Source organism: Podarcis raffonei, chromosome 1 (assembly GCF_027172205.1).
Source record: "Podarcis raffonei isolate rPodRaf1 chromosome 1, rPodRaf1.pri, whole genome shotgun sequence".
NCBI classification, from domain to species: domain Eukaryota; kingdom Metazoa; phylum Chordata; class Lepidosauria; order Squamata; family Lacertidae; genus Podarcis; species Podarcis raffonei.
In genome coordinates this window covers 77,456,463-77,476,857 of record NC_070602.1, presented here as the reverse complement: position 1 = coordinate 77,476,857, position 20,395 = coordinate 77,456,463, and the positions used below count along the sequence as shown (strand labels likewise).

At 43.9% G+C, this 20,395-nt stretch overlaps 1 protein-coding gene across 3 annotated transcripts in view; it reads right to left on the bottom strand.

Moving 5' to 3' along the window:
• LMNTD2 (lamin tail domain containing 2) overlaps positions 1-20,395 on the bottom strand; it is a 38,165-nt gene that overhangs the window by 10,687 nt on the left and 7,083 nt on the right. For all 3 annotated transcript variants that reach the window (XM_053395167.1, XM_053395174.1, XM_053395182.1), the window contains exons 4-9: positions 16,401-16,482; positions 14,842-15,003; positions 8,615-8,713; positions 7,337-7,434; positions 5,865-6,001; positions 2,658-2,772 (exon numbers count right to left, since the gene is read on the bottom strand). In XM_053395167.1, coding sequence (XP_053251142.1) covers positions 2,658-2,772; positions 5,865-6,001; positions 7,337-7,434; positions 8,615-8,713; positions 14,842-15,003; positions 16,401-16,482 — 693 coding nt within the window. The remainder of the gene's footprint in view (positions 1-2,657; positions 2,773-5,864; positions 6,002-7,336; positions 7,435-8,614; positions 8,714-14,841; positions 15,004-16,400; positions 16,483-20,395) is intronic.

Here is a 20,395-nt window from a genome sequence, read left to right as displayed (position 1 = left end):
TAACTGCTTCGCTTTTCAAACGCTTTTCAGAAGTCAAACATGCCACAGGGCTTCCATATTGAATTTTCCATAAGTAAATGCTTCCAGAAATGCATGCTTCAGTTTTTGAACGTTTCGGAAGTTGAACGTCTTCCAGAATGGATTACGTTCAAAAACCAAGGTTCCACTGCACTTAGTTTCCAGTATAAGGAAAATGGCGGTCTGAAGCTACAAGAGTAGTAGCAGCTGAGACAGTTGTGAATTTGTCTGGAAACATAGTAGAATTAGAAAAGGGTCATTTAGGGCAAAGCACGGATCACCAACCTTTTCTTGCTCATGGGTGCATTTGCAAATTGGACAAACTGTCATGAGCACTACATGCACACAATGGCCAAGCACACTCTGTAATCTTTCTATTGGCTGCAACAAAATGCTTTTCACAAGCCTAATTTCAGCAGGGGAAGCAAGCCTCTGAGAACCAGTGAATGCCTCTGCATGTGCAACTGCACCCATGAGCACCACCCTGACAATCCTGGGGTAAACTATATTTGGGGGTGGGGGTGGGAGAGACCACATCTATACAAAGTCTAGATTATGTACACTCTATGCCTTCAAAGCACATTCGAAGAACATTTTTCTCCTCAAAGAATTATGGGCACTGCTGTTTGTTAACATGTGGATTTGAATTGTAACTCTGTGAGGGGTAAACTACAGTGCCCAGAATTCTTTGAGGAAAAGACTGTGCTTTGAATGTGCTTTTAAGGTATAGAGTATAAACAGCTATAGTTTCTTGGGTTAACTACAGATATACATGTTTATCTTCAACAGAAATATTTTTATTATACTTCCAATATTATTAAATATTTGCCATATGCAGATTGGCCATTTGCAATTTCCTAGTGAATACCAGGTCTGTGGAGGAGGAGCAGAAAAGCCTGACAAGAAGCTGTGTCACAGATGAACAGGCAAAATAGCACATCCTGTCAGAGATCATATTCGCTCCACTTCCATTACATATTCCAGGAGGATGGTAAAAGCGATAAAAAATAAGAAGCCAACTGGGGAGGTTAAAAGCCAAAAAGTTGTGGGGGGGGAGGGGAGGCACATAAGAAGGTAATTAAAGCACATGGATTGAGAGTGGATGTGAGAGGGAAGTGTTCTGGTAAAGTCACTTCATCTGAGGTGAAGTGATTCTAACAGCTATTCCTTAAGCAATGAGGTTTGTGTGGTAAACATGACGGGATCGTTGGCAGGATGTTGGCTCTCTCTCTCTCTGTGTGTGCATGTGTGCACACACACGTGGGGGCATGTAGTCATGAGTTGAGCAGATGTTTGCACACTACACAAAGTGGTTACAGAGTGGGTTGCTGCTTTGTGAGTTTAAGGTGATGCTGGAGGTGCTAGTACAGTCATACCTCGGGATAAATATGCTTCAGGATAAGTATTTTCGGGTTGTGCTCCACGGTGACCCGGAAGTAACGGAGCGCTTACGTCCGGGTTTCGACGCTCGCGTATGCACAGATGGTCAAAATGACATCACGTGCATGCACGGAAGCGGCAAAATGCGACCCGCACATGCACAGGCATGCAGTCGCGTCTTACGTTCTGTTCAGGATGCGAACGGGGCTCCAGAATGGATCCCGTTCGCATCCCGAGGTACCACTGTAGTGGACTTGTAAGTCTAGATGGCTGATGCTTTTAAGCACACAGTTATCCACATAATGTGAAAAGCCCAACTTCTTCCCAACTTTGCTTCTCTGGGTCTTTATAACTTATGATTCTTTGGCAGCTCCGGATCCACCAGACACCTGTCTGACAGAATGGCGGAGGGTGCCTCAGGGGTGGACCCTACCCTGCATTGCTGAGGGCCTCCTTCATGTTGATCAGCGGTGGACAGCAGGTAGGCCCAGAACATTGTCTCAGAAAAGGAGCACTACACAAAAGGATGGGCAAACTGATGAATGATACAGGGCCTCAAAAAGCGCTCAGAAGTGGGGCAGCAAACACTAAAAAGCTGAAAGTGGGTTGCTTGTTCTGCACTGTTGTCCCAAAGCGTGCCAAGTGAAACTTGCAAAGAAAGGTCTTTGCTCCCTGCTCTGAAAAAGCTTATCTCCACATTTGAAGGCAGAACTACTATTGCACTATGAGAGGATGGGGTGGGTGGCCGCTGGGTGCAGCTTTCAGTGAAAAGGTGGACACAGGTTTAGCCAGGAGTGGTCAGCAGGGCACAGCAGCCTAGGTTGGCATTGGTCATCTGGCTTCCCATGGCAGAGGCCGCTGCCAGTAACTTAAGAGGGAAAAGGTGACAGGGAGTTCAGCGGTGTACCGGCACTGGTGGAGCCCATCAAACACTCCCTCCACTGTGCCCACACTGCGCCAACATCCCTGCCACCTCACCCCTCCCCATCTGGTTCACTTTACCAGCAGTGAACTCAAAATTGGAAAGCCAGGTAGGCAACTGGGTTGCTACTGGGTGGGTGCACCCTGTCTTTTACTGACTGAGCTTTTACTGAGAATCTCACACACAGTGGAGTAACGTACAGACCATCCAGGAGGAAGGAATAATGTTTGCTTCAAAATGGAAAGTAACAGAAAGCATGCAGGAGTCTCTCCTTAAGTCCGGTGAAACTGCAAGGCAGAGGCTTCTCACACCAGAGTTGAGCTCTGAAGGTACTCACCTCCTGCATTCTTCTATGAAGGGGCAGGCCAAAATGTGAGTGTGCATTTCTTCCTCTGACAGCTGTCCAAGAGTGAGACGAGACTGTGCAAGGCTCCAACGATCCAGGGAAGGAGCTTTCGAAAGTTGAAACATAATATAATCATATGGCATATGAATGAAAACTAATGAAAAACTAATGAAAACTTCCAGGGAAAACCGCTGTAGCTGAAAGTCAGACATTACATTGTGGTGATATTAGCTGCATTAGAAAAGGCCTGTGTGCCCTGGGGGAAGGCAGATGAGAAGCCCAAGCCACAGAGCACTGGCCATTAGCTCCGGAAATGACCCTTAGTGGGTCTGAGAGAAGTCTCTCTGTTCTCTCTTACATATCACTTTATGTTTTCAACTTATCAACTGCCTTGGGTGCTTTGGCTGAAAGGTGGGATGTAAATCCCAATATCTATATTTATGAATATTTGTTTATTTATTTAGACACGCCTTTTCCCCCTGATGGAACACAATGCTGCTTACATATAAAAATGAGAACCGCTAAAAACATGGAAAATAACAATCATTAAAAAGCAATTAAACATTGATGGAAGTAAAACTATATACATATATAACATGTATAAAAAAACACCCATACAAATAATTACAATAAAAACAACACGGCACTAGTCCTTTCATAAAAAGCAGTCCATACCCAAAAGCCTGTTGAAACAAAAAAGTCCTGCTGGTGGAAGGACAACAAGGAGGGAAGCAGCCTACCTTCACTAGGGAGGGAATTCCAAAGTATCCTGCGTCCGTACCAGTCAGGATCATGAATGCTAATTTTTAATAACTTATGAACATTGTAGAGTTGCTTTAAAAAAACAACAACTGTTACCTCCATGTCATATGTATTGGATAATTTATCTAACTGAAAAGTAGAATTACCTCACTTAATCAATCAATACACCTGCTCAGCCACTGGCTGAGTCACTGTGCTAGGAAAAGTTAAAATAGTTTAGTTGCTCAGAAAGAATGTGCCAGCACTAGGCGCTAGTTTATTTTGCTTGCCATGTTATCGGGGAGGAGAGGGGAATAACTGCTTTTTAAAAAACCTAACAGACAGATAATGACATACAATTGTGGACTTTAGTCCCCAAAGCTGACGCCATTATGGACGTGTTAGTCTTGAAGATGCCACAAGATTATTTGTTGTACACCTTCTTTGACACAAGTGAAAGGCCAAATGTTCATGAATCTAGGATCAGACTGCTGTAAGGAGGGACAGAGGGAAGGCCGCAGGCAGGGCAGATGAAAATGCTCATGTAGGAAGAGATTCCCTCAGGAAGTGCAGGGAAGGACACAAGGCCCAGAGAAAAGTAGTTTAAGGAAGGGGCTGGAGAAGTCAGGCTAGGGACCCATAGACTGAAGAGGAAACTGTCTTGAGAGGAGGGACAAGACGAGGAAACAACATATGGGGTGAGGTAGCTGTATAAACACAGGGACCACTAGGTGGCGCTGGGCCAGGAGAAAGGGAGGGAAAAAGAAGGCAAGCTTTCAAGCAGCTCAATATGGTGTCCATGTTATCAATTCCATGGAGGGCTTGAGAAAAGATTTTATGTGTCAGCAGAGACAGGCGAGGGAACTTTAGAGGTAAAGCAGTGCTTATTATGCTTTAGAAGACCATGGGGACAGAGAAGGAGTAACCAGCCAGCTTTGCAATAGTTTTCTCTTGTCATGGCAAAAGGGAAGGTTGCCTCTGCCAGCCTGACCAGGCCTAACCCCATGCTTGGTGGGTTATGAGCATAGGGTGGCAGCTTTAGGGCTTTTGGTTTGTGTTCCTGTAAGAACACTGGTGAATAGCATAGCTAAAGAGTAAATACGTGTTTTGTTTTACAGAGAAATCTCACCATATAGAAAGGAAATTCTGTTAACTCTTCCATAATTACTTGTTTGCAGGATTGTGCTCCTATAGCATGGTGATGATTCATCCATAAGTTTTATTTTACTGCAGGAAAGTCATCCACGGACATGGGAAATAAACAATGCAGTCCTATGAATGTCCACTCAGAAGTATGCCCAATGGAGTTCATTGAGACCTACTCCCAAGTAAGTGTGTATAGGATTGTAGTCATAGCCTCAAAAGGGGGAAGCTCAATGAGGTGGTGGGAAATACTGGCATTAACTAACACTAGTTAGTTATACTAACACTAGTTAGTTAAACTATATACTATAATTAGTTTCCTCTGACCCTTGCATTCTATTATTCCCCCAAAGGTGTAGATTTTCTTTTTACCTGCAAAACATGACATGGCTGATTGGTCACTGAATGGCAACAAATGGTGGGGTATAGAGTTCTTAAGAGTGAGCTGTTGAAGGCAAGCTTTTGCCCCCACCCCTTCATCAGGGATTCATGCTGTCCCTTACTGCTTATGGGGGAGGTAGGGAGGACCTGCAACTGATCATCTATGTTCTGTTACTTGTGAGTAGACTGAGAAGCCTGTTGTTGCTTAGGTCAACCTACATAGCTCTGAGCCACAGTGCTCTTTTAAACTGCTTTGTCTATTTGTCATCTCCCCTCCTGTTCTTTATAAAGCTTTGTGATTTAGTTAGTGGGGTCAGAGGTGCATGTGTTTGCCAGTATCAATGATTCTTGTAATTCTCCATGTGCCTAGAATGTTTGGGTTCCTGCTTCAGGAGTCTAGGATCGGGGTTGTTAAAGAGCAAATAGTTAATCTGTTCTCTGGCAGATGTAGGGAGCTGTGGGTTTGCTTTACTCTCTGAGTGAACTGTAAGTGATGCAGGATGGCTTATTCTAGGTTCTGGGGATCCAATATTTAATTGAGCACCCCCAGATTTCTTCTTGTCTGGGGAAAGGGCTGTGAGCTCATAGGGAAGTGGTGGGGGAGACTAATGGCTAATCGAGGCACAACTGGCCAACCCCAAGTGGGCAGCAGTTGTGTGAGGAAGGGGTGTAAGAGGCTCGCATTCTGTCATAATTGTGGCAATGACACTGTTACGGAATACATTAAGTAAAAACCCAACCCACAAGTCTGGAGGAGCTCTGTCAGTAAAGTCAATGCTTTAGCATACGTGGAACAATCCAAGAGATTAACCTAGATTACATTGGGCCTATGTGCATTGCACATGTGTGTGGGTGAGTATGCATTGCATGTGCGACTTTTTGATCAACTAGCCAATGCCGGACTATTTTTAAAGAGGAAGAATTTGAACTTACTTTTCCCCACGGGCATTTTCTCAGAAGATGCTGCCGTATTGAAGGAAGACGATTCTACCATTTTGGGGTCAGGCACTGAGAAGATGTCTGATTTCTGAGAGGTGAGGACAGCCAACGAGGATGGTTCAGAAGGTGAACTGTAAAGTGGGGGTGGGGAGTTTGACATGCATCCTTTGGGCTAATCCAGAATTTTCAACAAACAAACCCACATATTCTTCTTAGTGCTGTATTCAGATGAATACCCAATACCCAATACATTAGGAGCAGTGTGATATCCTATCCACATAAAATGGGGTGCTGTGGCGCAAAGTGCATAACCTATTTGCTTGTTCTTGCAAAAGAACTAATGGAAAATTTGTATTCTAGCACTGGAGTGGGGAGTACATCTTCATCAAAAAGATAGCAGGACTGCTGCACGAGGAAAGGGATTTTGCTAGCTTTTTCTGCTTTACACGGCACTTCCGCATGGAAGTTTACTGTGGACTTGGTACAGTTCGTGCATGCAAGTTTTTTTGTAGCAGTCACTTGACATTGTCCTCATAAAAATGTCACCTTATATCCCGCCCCCGCCCCCACTGCCACCCCAGTTTAATCTGGATTTACTATTTCTGCAGGGTGGCAATGGTGGTACTTCACGGATATTTCACACTCCCTGTCTGCTGGAGCAGAGGCATCTTCTCTCTCTACTTCCCACATTCACTTTAAAGAGGACAGAAACTGACAGCTTCAAGAAGGGGGCATAGCAGGGACACTAGGTTGGGGGGTGGGAATCCATGGTGGCTGCCATGCTATACAACTCCTTGCTTGTCCCCCCCCCCCCGCACAAGAGGAAATACGTAGGGAAGTACTGATTTCCCCATAACAGAGGCGGGGAACTTCAGACCCAGTGGGTGAATGTGCCCCTCAAGCCTCTCTAACTGGCCCCCAGGACTCTCCTCAGACCTCATCCCCTCCCCAGCCTTACTCCTACTGACCCTGCTTCTCACACTGCTTGTGTATTTTTCTTTGGCTGCAGCATGTTGTGAACTGTCGCTTTCTTGGATGGAGGACAGAGAGGGGTAGATTCTATATAGATTCTATATCTAGCCTTCTCATTGATAGAATTGTTGCTCTGCTCACTTTTTATAGAATCATAGAGTTGCAGGGCTGGAAGGTACCTCAAGGGTCATCTAATCCAACCCCCAGTGGGGCTCAAACCCATAACCCAGAGATTAAGAGTCTCATGCTCTACTGACTGAGCTATCCCTGGTCCAAAAGTATGCAGCCTTCTGCTTGAAAAGAGTTCCTTTGACCCTGCCCTATAGCACTGCTGAGAGGATGTAAAGCAATAAACAGAGGACCACGGGCTGCCTTGGATGCTTCTACTACATTCTCAGGTGTATTCAGATACCGACTTACCTCAGACAGGCTGCTGTTTTTCTACCAAGCCCCTTTTGGTCCTTTCTGTCAGAAAGCCTGCGGTTTGCAATTACCTTTCCTGTGAGCTTCCCTCCAGTGCACCATTGTGTGCCTTCTCTAATTTCAGGATTATTTCATCTTTTTCCTCTTCACTCAGCGAAATACTTCCAAACTAAAAAGCAGGAAGAGTGATGACACCGATAAACACCCGATTAAGGAAAGGTAACAATACTGTATTTTCCCGTGTTTAAGACTATATTCCCCCCCAAATTTTTAAAGTTTAAAATTGGGGGTTGTCTTACATACAGAATGTTGCAATTATTTATTTCTTAATTTTGGGCTAAAAAAATAGGGATCGTCTTATACATGGGGGCGTTTTATACACAGGAAAATACAGTAATTCTGTGAAGTGAAAGCTATATTCCCTCCATGAAGCACACTAAGCAAACTCATGCTCAAACAAGGGACCGCCCAGAAGTATATTCCTTTATGTAGGACTGCCAGATTACCTCTTGAAGGCATTGCCTGCTCCTTGGGGGGGGGGGAATACTTGTGTTGAAGTATGTGTACACACTTACTTGTGCGCGCACACATACACAGACTGTGGGTTCGTTTGTGTCAGGTCCTATTTTAAAATAGGGAAATATTGTCCCAGCACCAATAACTACTACGAACCCCAAAATTTCTCTCCCAGAAACAGTGCTTGTCGGGAGTAAGTCGATTATGGCCTCAACCCACACTGAGTAAGGCAGTGACCCACTGTTGGGGGTGTGACAAAATGTGAGGGTTTCACTTCAAAAAGTTTGCAAAACAATAGCAAAACTCTGGCATTAACTTGGAACCCAGGCTTGAAGTATTTCCTGATGTGCTTCCTGCAATTGTGTTTTGGAGTGATAGCTACGAACCTAGCTTTGAGTAGCAATTGCTCAGTTGGAGGGGTGCTGCAAAACATGGGTTTTTTGCTACCAAGTGCTGCAAAACAACTGCAAAGGTTTGGCACTAGTTTGGAGCAGATCCCAAATTTTGGGGTTCATAGTTCAGTCTGTTCTCATTTCAGAGCCATTAACACTTAATCAAAAGTCTATCTTCCTCTGAATTTCACTGGAGTAAGGGAACTTGAACAATAACAAGGTGCAAAGTGTGATTACAGGCAAACTGTAAGCAGGCAAACTTATTATACTAAGATGGTACACTTAATAAGATCATACTGGTTGCCTCTAAGGCTGCTGCATTCAACTGAGATGGGCTATATAGTATTGTGCTAGATGACAGTGTTTTTGTATGTGGGTTTTGAAGAGTCAAGTATCTAGCCCTCACACTCTTCTGGGTTCTCTTGTCTTCATGGCACTGACCTTATGAAAGGCATCCACAAAGCTTGTGTGCTTTGGAATTCTTCGAAGCCGTAGATCACTTGTTTCTGATGTTACCTTTGTTCCTGTCTCTGACCAGAGCTACACAAGAGGGGGGGGGGAAAGTCAGATACTATTAGGGCCTGCCAATCCCTCAAGTTAGAATTTATTTGTTGCATTTTCCAGCTATTGATAGATCAGCCTTTCATGAATTTGTCTAGTCCCTTTTAAAAGGCATCTAAGCCAGTGACCATCACAACACATTAGGGCAGCAACCTCCAGAAATCCATTGTGCATTGTGCAATGAAGTACTTCCTTTCATCTTTCACTGTATGACCAAACCTCTACCATGATGTGGGAGGGAGAGAAAAAACATCTACTTTCTCCACAGTGTGCATTCTTTCCTAAGTCCCATCTTAGTCACCTTGTATTCTAATCTTAAAAGCTCCAAGCATTTTAGACTTTCCTTTCGGAGGAGGTGGTCTAGTTCCCTGATCATTCTGGCTGCCCTATTCTGTAGTGTTTCCAGCTCTGCAATGTACCGTATTTTTCGCTTTATAGGACGCACTTTTCCCCCTCCAAAAATTAAGGGGAAATGTGTGTGCATCCTATGGAGTGAATGCAGGCTCCTTGGCTTCAGTGATAGCAATGCGAAGCCTCCAAAGTGCAGAGGGAGCGCTCCCTTCGTGCTCCGGAGGCTTCACGTTGCTTTCGCTGAAGCCTGGAGAGCGAAAGGGTTTCTTCGGAGGCTTCGGGTTCCTTTTGCTGAAGCCGGGAGAGCAAGACTCTCCTGGCTTCAGCAGAGAGGGAGAGCTGCGCAGCGCCCCTTCAGCAAAGCGGGAGGAGAAATGGAAGGGGCTCAGTTTCTCCTGCCGCTTCGCTGAAGGGGCGCTGAGCAGAGAAGGGGAGAATTTTTTTTCCTTCTCCCCCTCTAAAACAAGGTGCGTCCTATGGTCGGGTGCTTCCTATAGAGCAAAAAATACGGTATATATTTTTCTTTTTCTTTCTTTTTTTTAGATGGGGTGATCAGAGCTGTATACTGTATTCCCAGTTCCACCTTATATTTGTATAAAGGTGCTAGGACTAATCCTCAATCCACCTGGTAGACTAGTCCTTTTAAGACTGAAAAGAGTGAAAAGAACAATGGGATAAGCCATACATCTCTGCAGTGATGGGGGCGGGGGCACATGGGAAGCAAGGATGGGACAAAGGAGGTAGTAGGAGACAATAAGCGACAGAAAAGGCAAGGGCAATGCCTTAGCAGAGCTTGGCCAGAGGGAAAAGACTGATTCAGTTGTAAATGCAACCAATCTGTAAGGCCTGGGACTCAACAGCCATCATAGAGCAGAATCAAATATTTTTGGCAAATGCTCAGGATCTTATTAGTGGTGATGTTTTGTGACTGGAGTTACTTTATATTTTGCCTTTTTAAAAAATATTTTATTCTGATCATTTGCGATGAAGCAGGCTATATATTGAAACAAAATACAAGTGAAATAGCATATGTCAGCACTCTGCATAATCTGGGGCTTTGATGTGTTTGCTTTAGAGAAGAAAAAGGAAAACAGGCATCAAACTTTTTGCAAGCAGTGAGTGCCCCCTACTGGCCAGTTATTGCAATTAATCTTGGGTCTACAGTAACAGTACTGTACTTTTAAAGATGGGTTGCCATCATCTGAGAAAGAGAGAGGGGTATTAGTACTGATACAGACACAAATTGAGAAAAGTGGGATATAAGTGTGGGTGAGAGAGTGTTAGTTCTAGGACAAGTTACTTCAATGTGCGTGCACATAGGAAATAACAGAAGTTTTAACCCAGGCAGGGTGGGGCAGCTGTTTTTGTTTTTAAAATGAAGGATGCCACACTGCCGTAACAAAACCTGAGTAGTTCAAACACTGTTCAAGCACAACACACACACACACACACACAGAGAGAGAGAGAGAGAGAGAGAGAGAGAGAGAGAGACCATAAAGCCAGTCTATTGGTCTACTTAGCCCTTTTACAACATATTAACCAAGGCAGCTCCCTGATTTGATATATAGACACTACAACTGTAAAAATGAATGTGGCTTACAGTCACTATGTTAAAAGTGTTGAATTTGGATCTGAGTTCCTATCACAGCTCAGTTCAGCGGTTGAACCCAAGTGCCCTTTGACAAGTCATAATCCCTCAGCCTTTATTTTTCAGGAAAACCCATTAAACAAGGATTTGCCTCAGAAGAGTACTTATGAACCCTTATTAACTTATTATACTAAGATGGTATGCTTCTGAGGCTGCTTCATTCAACTGAGATGGACTATATAGTATTGTGCTAGATGGCGGTGTTTCTATATGTGGGTTTTGAGGAGTCAAGTATCTAGCCCTCTCACTCTTCTGGGTTCTCTTGTCTTCATGGCACTGACCTTATGAAAGGCACCCACAAAGCTTGTGTGCTTTGGAATTCCCATCAGCCCTAACAAGCAGGGCCAACAGCCGGGGATAGTGGGAGTTGTAGTCTGAAACATTTGAAGGGTACAAGGTGGAGAAGACTGCTGTGATAGAGGTGCTTCTTTTCAAGATTCCAGACTGCCTATCAAATGTGTCCTCCTCCAGAAACCTAAAAATTATAGTCATGTGGAGATATGCATGCTCATGCCCCACACAGGCCCATCTCCAATGCTATCGATGCATTAGGGGCGTGCCTTCAGCAGGGTGAGGGTTGTGGGTCATGGAGATTGCCAACACACATTCAGAAAACTGCCTCTCTGCACACTTGGTCCCAAATGCATGAATAGCAATAGAATCATAGAACTGTAGATTCAGAAGGTACCACGAGGGTCAACTAGTCCAACACTCTGCAATGCAGGAATCGTTTGCCCAACATGGGGATCAAACCCACAACCCTGAGTTTGAGAGACTCATGCTCTACGGACTGAGCTACCCCAAATCAGGGAAGGGATTATGCAGGGCAGAGGGGTTTGCACAGGGTGAACATGCACAATCCAGCTCTCTTGACTGTTTAGAAGTTTCTCACGGGCCAGTCTATGAAATTTGATGCTGAATTTGATGAACCTTGAGCAGGGCTCTTCTTATGCTCTTATTCAATGCCCCTTCAGCTCAGCTGCAGCCTCAAGGTGTCCTCCTTCTCTTGCCTTGCTTTGATGCTGCAGCTTATGTAAGCAGTTATGTAAGTTCTGGACTTTTTCTGAATCTTTTAAAACTCATTTCTCTTACTAAGTTGGCTTACAAAGTCTCCATCCAGGAATCATCATCCTCATTAAGATGTATGGTGCTGGGGTGCTGGTCTTTTTCTTTACTGTCGGAACAGCGCACTCTGAAGAAGCTTGGAGGCTCTCTGCACAAGAGCCTGCGGTGTCCCTGGGCACATGATTTGTAAAATATGGCTTTGCTCTCGCCCGCTCTGCTCCCTCTCCTCTCCCTATCCTCCCATTAGCCACTTGGCTGCTCTGTGCACACCTTTGTCTCTCTGAAATGATGTCAAGATAATGAAGTAATTGCTTTGACCCAATCTCACACCTCTCCTAACCTTTCCTGTTAAGCTGCCATTGCGGAGCTGCTTAGGTTAGGCTTTCCTCTGAGCTTTGAGTTACTGACATCTCTGAGGGACAAAGCTTCACTTTGGCTCAGGAGCTTTTCCTGTTTCTCACATGAGCTTTCTACAGCTCAGCATTGCCCAGGCAGCCATGGGCAACAAGAGCGAGTCATTGGCTGGGAGAAGGGCAAAGAGTTCTGCCCCCTGATCTCTAATTGATGCTCAAAATAGACAGACAAAGGAGAGTGCTGAGATGGAGCTATAATTTTCTTGGTTTCAGTCCTTCTCATGGAACTGCATGCACTCACTGGCGGAGGAAGAGGAGCGTGGGGGGAGCGCACCACCCCCGGCAATGTGATCCTGGTGGGGTTCCATTGCAGCTGTCCCCCCACCCGTGCTGGGCGCCCACCCCCACAGGTGGTGTGCCCAGCCCCGCCCCCGCCTGGTCTCTGCCCCCCCGCCCCCGGTGCTGGAGCATGAAGCTCCACCACTGCATGCACTCTCCTTTGTGGGTTTGTGGTGCACTTGATATGAAAAGCTTCAGTGGCATCCCAGCTACAACCATTTATTATTTTATTACATTTATATACAACCTTTATATACAAGGATCTCAAGGTGATGTACAGTGGTACCTCGGGTTAAGTACTTAATTCGTTCCGGAGGTCCGTACTTAACCTGAAACTGTTCTTAACCTGAAGCACCACTTTAGCTAATGGGGCCTCCTGCTGCCGCCGCACCACTGGAGCACGATTTCTGTTCTCATCCTGAAGCAAAGTTCTTAACCTGAAGCACTAGTTCTGGGTTAGCGGAGTCTGTAACCTGAAGCGTATGTAACCTGAAGTGTATGTTACCCGAGGTACCACTGTACGTGGTTCTCCCCCTTCCCATTTCATCCTCACAACAACCCAGTGAGGTTGGTTTGGCAAAGAGATGGGGACTGGCCCAAGAGCTTCAGGGCTGAGTGGGGATTTGAAGCCTGCTTTCGCAAGTCCTAGTCCAACACCCTAACCATTGGGTGCATGGGAGTTCCTGCCAGGGTGGCCATTTAAGCAACGTGGGCTTGCTGTTTAAGAGGGGCATTTGCAGTAAGTGCAAACTGACAATACGCTGCTACCACTGATGTCACATGGTGGTTTTGACTAGTTTTGGGTCTTGATGCTGCTGTCCTGTGCTTGCTTTCTTTTTAAAAGTGGTTTAGCTCTTCTACATTTTCTTCAGTTGTTTATATATAAACTGTACAGTCATTTGCTGATAGAGGAAGGCAGGTCTGTTGTGAAAGGAACATTAGGAAATACTGTAAAAGAGAGAGAGAGAGAGAGAGAGAGAGAGAGAGAGAGAGCGCAAGTGGCTTCCAGCTCTGTTCCAGTTCCTTGGGATATCATTCTGCATCTAGCACAGCCAGGACTTTCCCCTGCTAACTGCACTAATAAATCACCAGCTAGTGAGTCCATTTGCAGCTCATGCAGTTTAATCTCATTTGAATCCTGATGCATGAAGAATGTCTAGTATTCTGTTTCTGGCCTCAAATGTTTTCCCAGCATCTAGCCAACCCCCTAGCATACCAACACTGCACCAATCCTCTGCTTCTCATTGCCTCCCTCCCTTCTGGTGATTGACAGGAGGCACACACTTGCATGAAACAAGGGATTTATGGTGCGGTGTGAGCCAGTTTAAAAAACACACACACCAAAAAGCCTTCAAAATATTACTTTTTGTAGCAGTCTCCAAAAACCTTTCTTCCCCAGGGTTAGGCATCATAAATGCCAGTTGCATGCTATAAATGCCTCATAGCGCAGGGGTCAGCAACCTTTTTCACCCATGGGCCGGCCTACCATCCCTCAGACCATGTAGTGGGCCAGACTATATTCTGGGGGGGGGGGTGAACGAATTCCTATGCCCCATAAATAACCCAGAGATGCATTTTAAATAAAAGCACACATTCTACTCATTTAAAAATACCAGGCAGGCCCCACAAATAGCCCAGAGATATATTTTAAATAAAAGGACACATTCTATTCATGTAAAAACACGCTGATTCCCAGACCATCCGCGGGCCAGATTTAGAAGGCGATTGGGCCACATCTGGCCCTCGGGACTTAGGTTGCCTACCCCTGTCCTAGCGTCACGTTCCCCCCCCCCCCATGTACTGGCATTTTTCAGAATTTCTATGCTTTCAACACACTAGCAAAGTAGTGAGGCAACAGGCAGCATTCTTGCCGAAGAAAAATATACATGTGGTAGATAAGGTTCAGGATTGGATAAAAATTCAGCCCGTGGCTGGAAACAGAAAATAATTTGAAGTGGAATGGAGCAACTGATGATGAGCTACATATGTATTTCTTGCTTCAAAAATCTGTTTGAACATAAATAATTGTGTGGGACACAAGAAATGTCTATGCGCACCCCGTAGGTACAGCTCTGTGTACCACTTTCGTCTCTTTCAAAAACTGTTGCCTTACATCAGCAACTTGTAAAACCAGAAGCAGCAGCAAGAATATATGCAGTGGGTTATATCCAATGTTAGTCACACTCAGTAGAAGCCATGAAATCAATGAGCCTACTTCAAGTATGCCTTAGCTGGATATCACCGAATGATTATACTTCTGTGACTTAATTATTATTAAATGTAAAATAAAAACACTGCATTCTACCGATTTGCAGTACAGTACATCAGAGAGTATGCATTGTAGCTCCTACCTCGAAGCACTCGCATGCCAATTTGGCCCCTTCATCCAATGAAATGCTAGACTCGGTGTCTGATTCGTCATCCGTCTTTCTTGAGGGGGGTTTTGCTGCCTTTTGCAAATACATAACCTGCATTTTTGTCTTTGCAAGTTTATCTTCCATCACTTTTATCTCCTTTTGAAAAATAAAAAATAAAATAAAGGGAATGATGGACAAGAGAAATAATGGAAATTAGAGGCTTATCAAAAAGCAAAGGCCCAAATTATCTGCCAGCAAAAGAAAAACCAGCAAAAGACAGGCCTCATTTAAAGTTTATTCCAGGATAATGCTTCTTTTCTTGTTCCACTGATTTCACTAATATTCCCAGCTACTGAGATGAGTCTGCATTATCACAGATAAAATGGTCGTATTTCTGCTTAAAGATTCTTGGGATTTCAGCAGATGTTAAATTCGCGAACTCACACTGCAAAGCATATATGCTGAAATATTAGGCCAGGAGCCTGCAATTCACAGCCTGGTGCTATGCATATTTATTCTGAAGTAAGTTTCACCAAGTTCTATAGGGTTTACACCTAGGCAAGTGAACATAGCAATGCAGCCCAATTTCCACACCGTGTGTACAAAGCAGAGTGTTAATACATCCAGTTTTTTAAATTATTTAATTATTTTTATTTATTGAATTTATATTCTGCCCTATACCCGGAGGTCTCAGGGCGGTTCACAGAACAGGTCTGTCACCTCCAGTTCAGACCCCATGAGAATCTACTTGAAATTTATATATTTTTTTGCTCCAACATGCATCACTTGATACTTGTTTACATTGGAGATATAAGGCCTTTTCATAAGTGACTCTGGAATAGGTCTCACATGGCTGTTAATGAGAGCTAGAAGGTCGAAGAAAGGCAGTTTTGGATCAAGTGTACAATCGTCAACATCTGTTTCTCATTATTTTTATGAATATGTGAAATACAAAAAACCATCGTGTTATGCCCAAATGAGCACACACTCTGGCAAAACAAATGTATGTTGACAATAAGGCAAGTGAAAAAGGAATTTGGGAAGCACATTGCTAGAAATATTAAAATCAACCAGGAGAAATTATGAAAATATGCCAGGGAGGAGATTGGACCCTAAATTGACAAGAGAGTGAAAGGTGTGCTGAAGGTAAGTAAGGAGATTGCATAGAATCTAAAATTTACATCCATCGTCTCTAGAGAAAATATAAGACAGATACCTAATCCTGAACTGACGTTTTCAGGGCAAAGTCCTTAAGAACTGACTCAAATAGACATGAAAAGACGTAGGCCTTACTAACAAATTAAAAATTAGCAAATTACTAGGTGCAGTCAGCATCCACCTGAAAGCTGGAATTTTTTAAAAAAAAGAATCCAGGAGGAATCCTGGGAATCAACAGGATGATCCCTGACCCAGCAAGATTTGCCTATCTTCTGGTCCATTTTTCAATATCGCTGTTTGTTTACTTTGTTCTTTAAATTGCCACTTGGAGGTGTTTGTGACATCTGGCCTGTCAAAAAGGCCACCCAGTGTTACTGTGTCTGTTACTCATTCACCTTCTCATGGTTCTTCTTGATAGTCTTCATCTCATCATTCAGCTGGTCAACTTCTGCTTGAAGACCTTCTTCCTTTGGGCTCCTGCAAACAAGCGGAATTAAAACTTTGCTTCAATTTTTCAGCTGTGTTTGGAGAAAAAGAAATCCACTAACATACACATTAGCTTATCTCAGAAACTAATAGTTTCCTATGCTCTGTGATCTATACTTCTTAATGAAGAGACTCTTCTTAGAAACCCTAATGATATTCTGCCCTGAAACTGAAGTCCCTGTGAAAGTGAGTTTTCCCTGGATCCTCAAGATCCTACTAAATATGGCAGGATATAATTAAAAACTAAATAAAAACAGCAGTTTGCATTCACAAAATGGAGCATTAGAAATACATTTAAATGGGTGTGTGCGTGTGGAAGAGTGATGACAAAGGCAACAGCATAATCCATGGCAATCAGAATTATATAATAGGATAAAGGGAAACCTTTGATTTGTACTACTGAAATACAGGCAACTCCCCATTTGTGCGGGGGTTGTGTTCCAGGTCATTGTGCACTTGCATGAAATTGCTTGAAATTGAAAAAGCTGTGAGTGGCTGCTTGTGATCCATAAACAAGGTGAGGTTTGATATAACCTGCCTGTCCTTTCTCTGATCTGATACTGATGAGCATGCCAAGTTGGTAAAAATTGAAGTCTGAGCACATTTTCTCTTCTGAGAACCTTGCTCTGGTTGCTCCCTGCACTGGTTGTGGCTTGCCTCCTCTTGACATGCCCTCTCCAGGACTGATGTCATGCCTTGTGGGATAGCAGCCTACAATTTATATAGGAACATTGCTTCAAGGCAAGATGAACTCTTCCTTGGCTGTCAGTTCTTAACTGCACAGCTTAAACTCAAGCGTCAACTTAAATTCAGAAAAGCAAAGAAGGAAACCAGCAGGATTAACGGTATTGATAAGCGAAGCCAGAAAACTATCTTGAGCAGTAGTAGATGTAGGGCTGTTACACATTTGCTGTGTGGAAATCTGATGGGCTTCCTTCACAGCAGAGCTTCTGTTTTGTGGATTATCACAATTCCCCAGCCAGCACTCAAATGTAAGTTATGTTGCTGGGAAATGCGATTCTTGCCTTAGCTGGTGCATTCAGTGCTCTTAAGGTAAAGGTAAAGGGACCCCTGACCATTAGGTCCAGTCGTGACCGACTCTGGGGTTGCGGCGCTCATCTCACTTTATTGGCCGAGGGAGCCGGCGTACAGCTTCCGGGTCATGTGGCCAGGATGACTAAGCCACTTCTGGCGAACCAGAGCAGCGCACGGAAATGCCGTTTACCTTCCTGCTGGAGTGGTACCTATTGATCTACTTGCACTTTGACGTGCTTTCGAACTGCTAGGTTGGCAGGAGCAGGGACCGAGCAACGGGAGCTCACCCCGTTGTGGGGATTCGAACCGCCAACCTTCTGATCGGCAAGTCCTAGGCTCTGTGGTTTAACCCACAGCGCCATCTGCATCCCTTACCAACAACCATATAGAATGTGTTTGTGGAAGGGTCATGGATGGCTGTTGAATAGTACCTTTGTCGTGACTGGTGATGAGCAGCACAACTCCCTCACACCCAACCCATTTTGTGAGCTTTTACTTTTTAGGGGTGGTGTTCTTTTGGTTTGTTTTTTTAAAAAAACTGCGGAACAAAGGAAGCTGCCTTATATTAAGTCAGACCATTGGTGCATCTACCCGAGTACTCTCTGCACTGACTGGCAGAAGCTTTCCAGGGTTTCAGACTGGGGGCAATCTTAATCCTACCTGAAGTTGCTAGGGATTGAACCCAGAATCTTCTGTGTGCAGAGCAGGTGCTCTGCTACTGAACTACAACCCATGCTGGTTGTTTGTTCATTTATAGCCTAAACCAGATTTTTAAAAAATATATATATCATGAATTCTAAACTTTTCATGGCTAGAAAGAGCAGTCTAGCTATCAAAATACTTTAGGGACCGTCTTCTCCTGTACAACTTCCTTGAATCATTAAGATGAATGGGAGTAGATATGCATACCTGGTTCTTCCTGCTTACAAAGTGAAGCTGTCCTCTGTCAGAGCATGGAGCAGGACTTTAATGGCCGTGCTATATCCTGGGAACTACCTCCCAGAAGAGATCCCTTGCCTGAGCTCCATCCTTCTGTCATTTAGATGACAATCTCCTTGTCACTCGTCGGAGACATTAAAATGCCTACAACATTCTGGTGTGGCGGGTTTTCTTCAATTAACTACTCCATTTGTGTTAGAATCATAGATTTGGAAGGGACCCTGAGGATCAGCAATGCAGAGCAGCTGTCCCTTATGGGGATCGAACCTGCAACCTTGGCATTCTCAGCACCACACTCTAACCAACTGAGCTATCCCGATGGTAAACAGAACTTGCTTGTTTCTGCCCAGCAAAGCATAAAGTTTTTAACTGATTTCACTGAGTGGCATATCTGTATGTACGTTTACTAATGGTTGCATTATTTATTTTTAAAATAACTTTATTTCATTTGACTTATGATTGGCACCCAAACAAAATAAAAATTACCTGTGCTATCAACTGCACCAGATCTGCAGAAATCAGTAACCAAAGCTTATCATGGCACAGAGAGAAGTATGATCTCCTGTTCATGTTTTACAGATCAAGTCATTTTTAAAGCTGGAGGTAAGAGTGCTTTAATAGCTAAGCATTTCAGATACTAGTGATTCTATACTACCACCACGCTGGACTTACTTCTTATGGGCCAGATCAAAAGGGACCTTAGTCAGAGTTTCATAGCACAATAGATGTCCTGGAATCCTACCATTAAAAAAGGCTATTCTTATAACAGGCATTGTGGCTGCCCTTTGCCACATGCAGATTATTCATGTTCTGGATCACTAGGTTTGAATGGGTGCTTTGTTTCCCTTGCTTCCTTTGCAGAGGGAGAATGGCATTGTTTGTCCAGTGAATCATGGGATGGATTGCAAAGTATAACACTCCCTTCCACTCTCTCTCCTGAAAACAAGGAGAAAACTCAGTACAGGAGTAACTCTTTCTGCTGGAGAGGAGACTTGCAAATTTCGTACACAGACAGTTCTCTGCGTAGCAAGATACAGGACAAATAGGGATTTCACCTGGGGAACTAAGTCTGATGAGTCATAATTCTTACTCAGAGCCATTCTCTGAGTCTGAGACACCACACATAGAAGAAAGCAGTAGACTGGGATAGTAGAATTCAGAACTGGCACTGTTACAGGTGCCTTGTAATATCCATTGCACACTTAAAAAATTGATATTCTATTCTAATGTGGGAGCACTCACACTTTGGAACTCCCTGCCTAAGGACATCAGGCACCTTCACTGTACTCTTTATTCCACCTGCTTAAAATAGCTTTGTTCAAGTCTATCTAGATATAGAATCATAGAATTGTAGAGTTAGAAGGGACCCCAAGAGTCATCTAGTCATCCCCATGCAATGTAGGAATCTCAGCTAAAGCATCCATGACAAATGGCCATCCAACATGTAGAAGTTACATGCATTTTCTCTCCTTTTAGCAAGTGTTGATTTTACTATATCTTTTCCATGCTTTCATATGCTTGTTTTTAACCATTTTCACCGATAATTTTAATGTCTTGTTTTATCCTTTTGCAAACCGCTTAGAGGATTGGGGTGTGTGTGTGTGTGTGTGTGTGTGTGTGTATAGGTATATACATTTTATGAATTAATTAATTAGTAATTGTGGATTGTACCATTTCAGATCAAAGGTGGGAAGTCTTCCCCCTCTCCCTCCCATGCACCTCATGTTGCAAATGGCTTGCATCCAGATTACTGTGTGACTTTTGTTGCTCAGTTGCACACCAATGTGCAACTCATCTCTGGTGTAGTGGGGAATCTCACAGGTCTGTCAACACACCAGAATGGAGCCAGTGTCAAATTATTCAAAAAATCCCAATACAGAAACAGCTTAATGATCCTACACATTACAATAATCTGTTAGAGAGATGTATC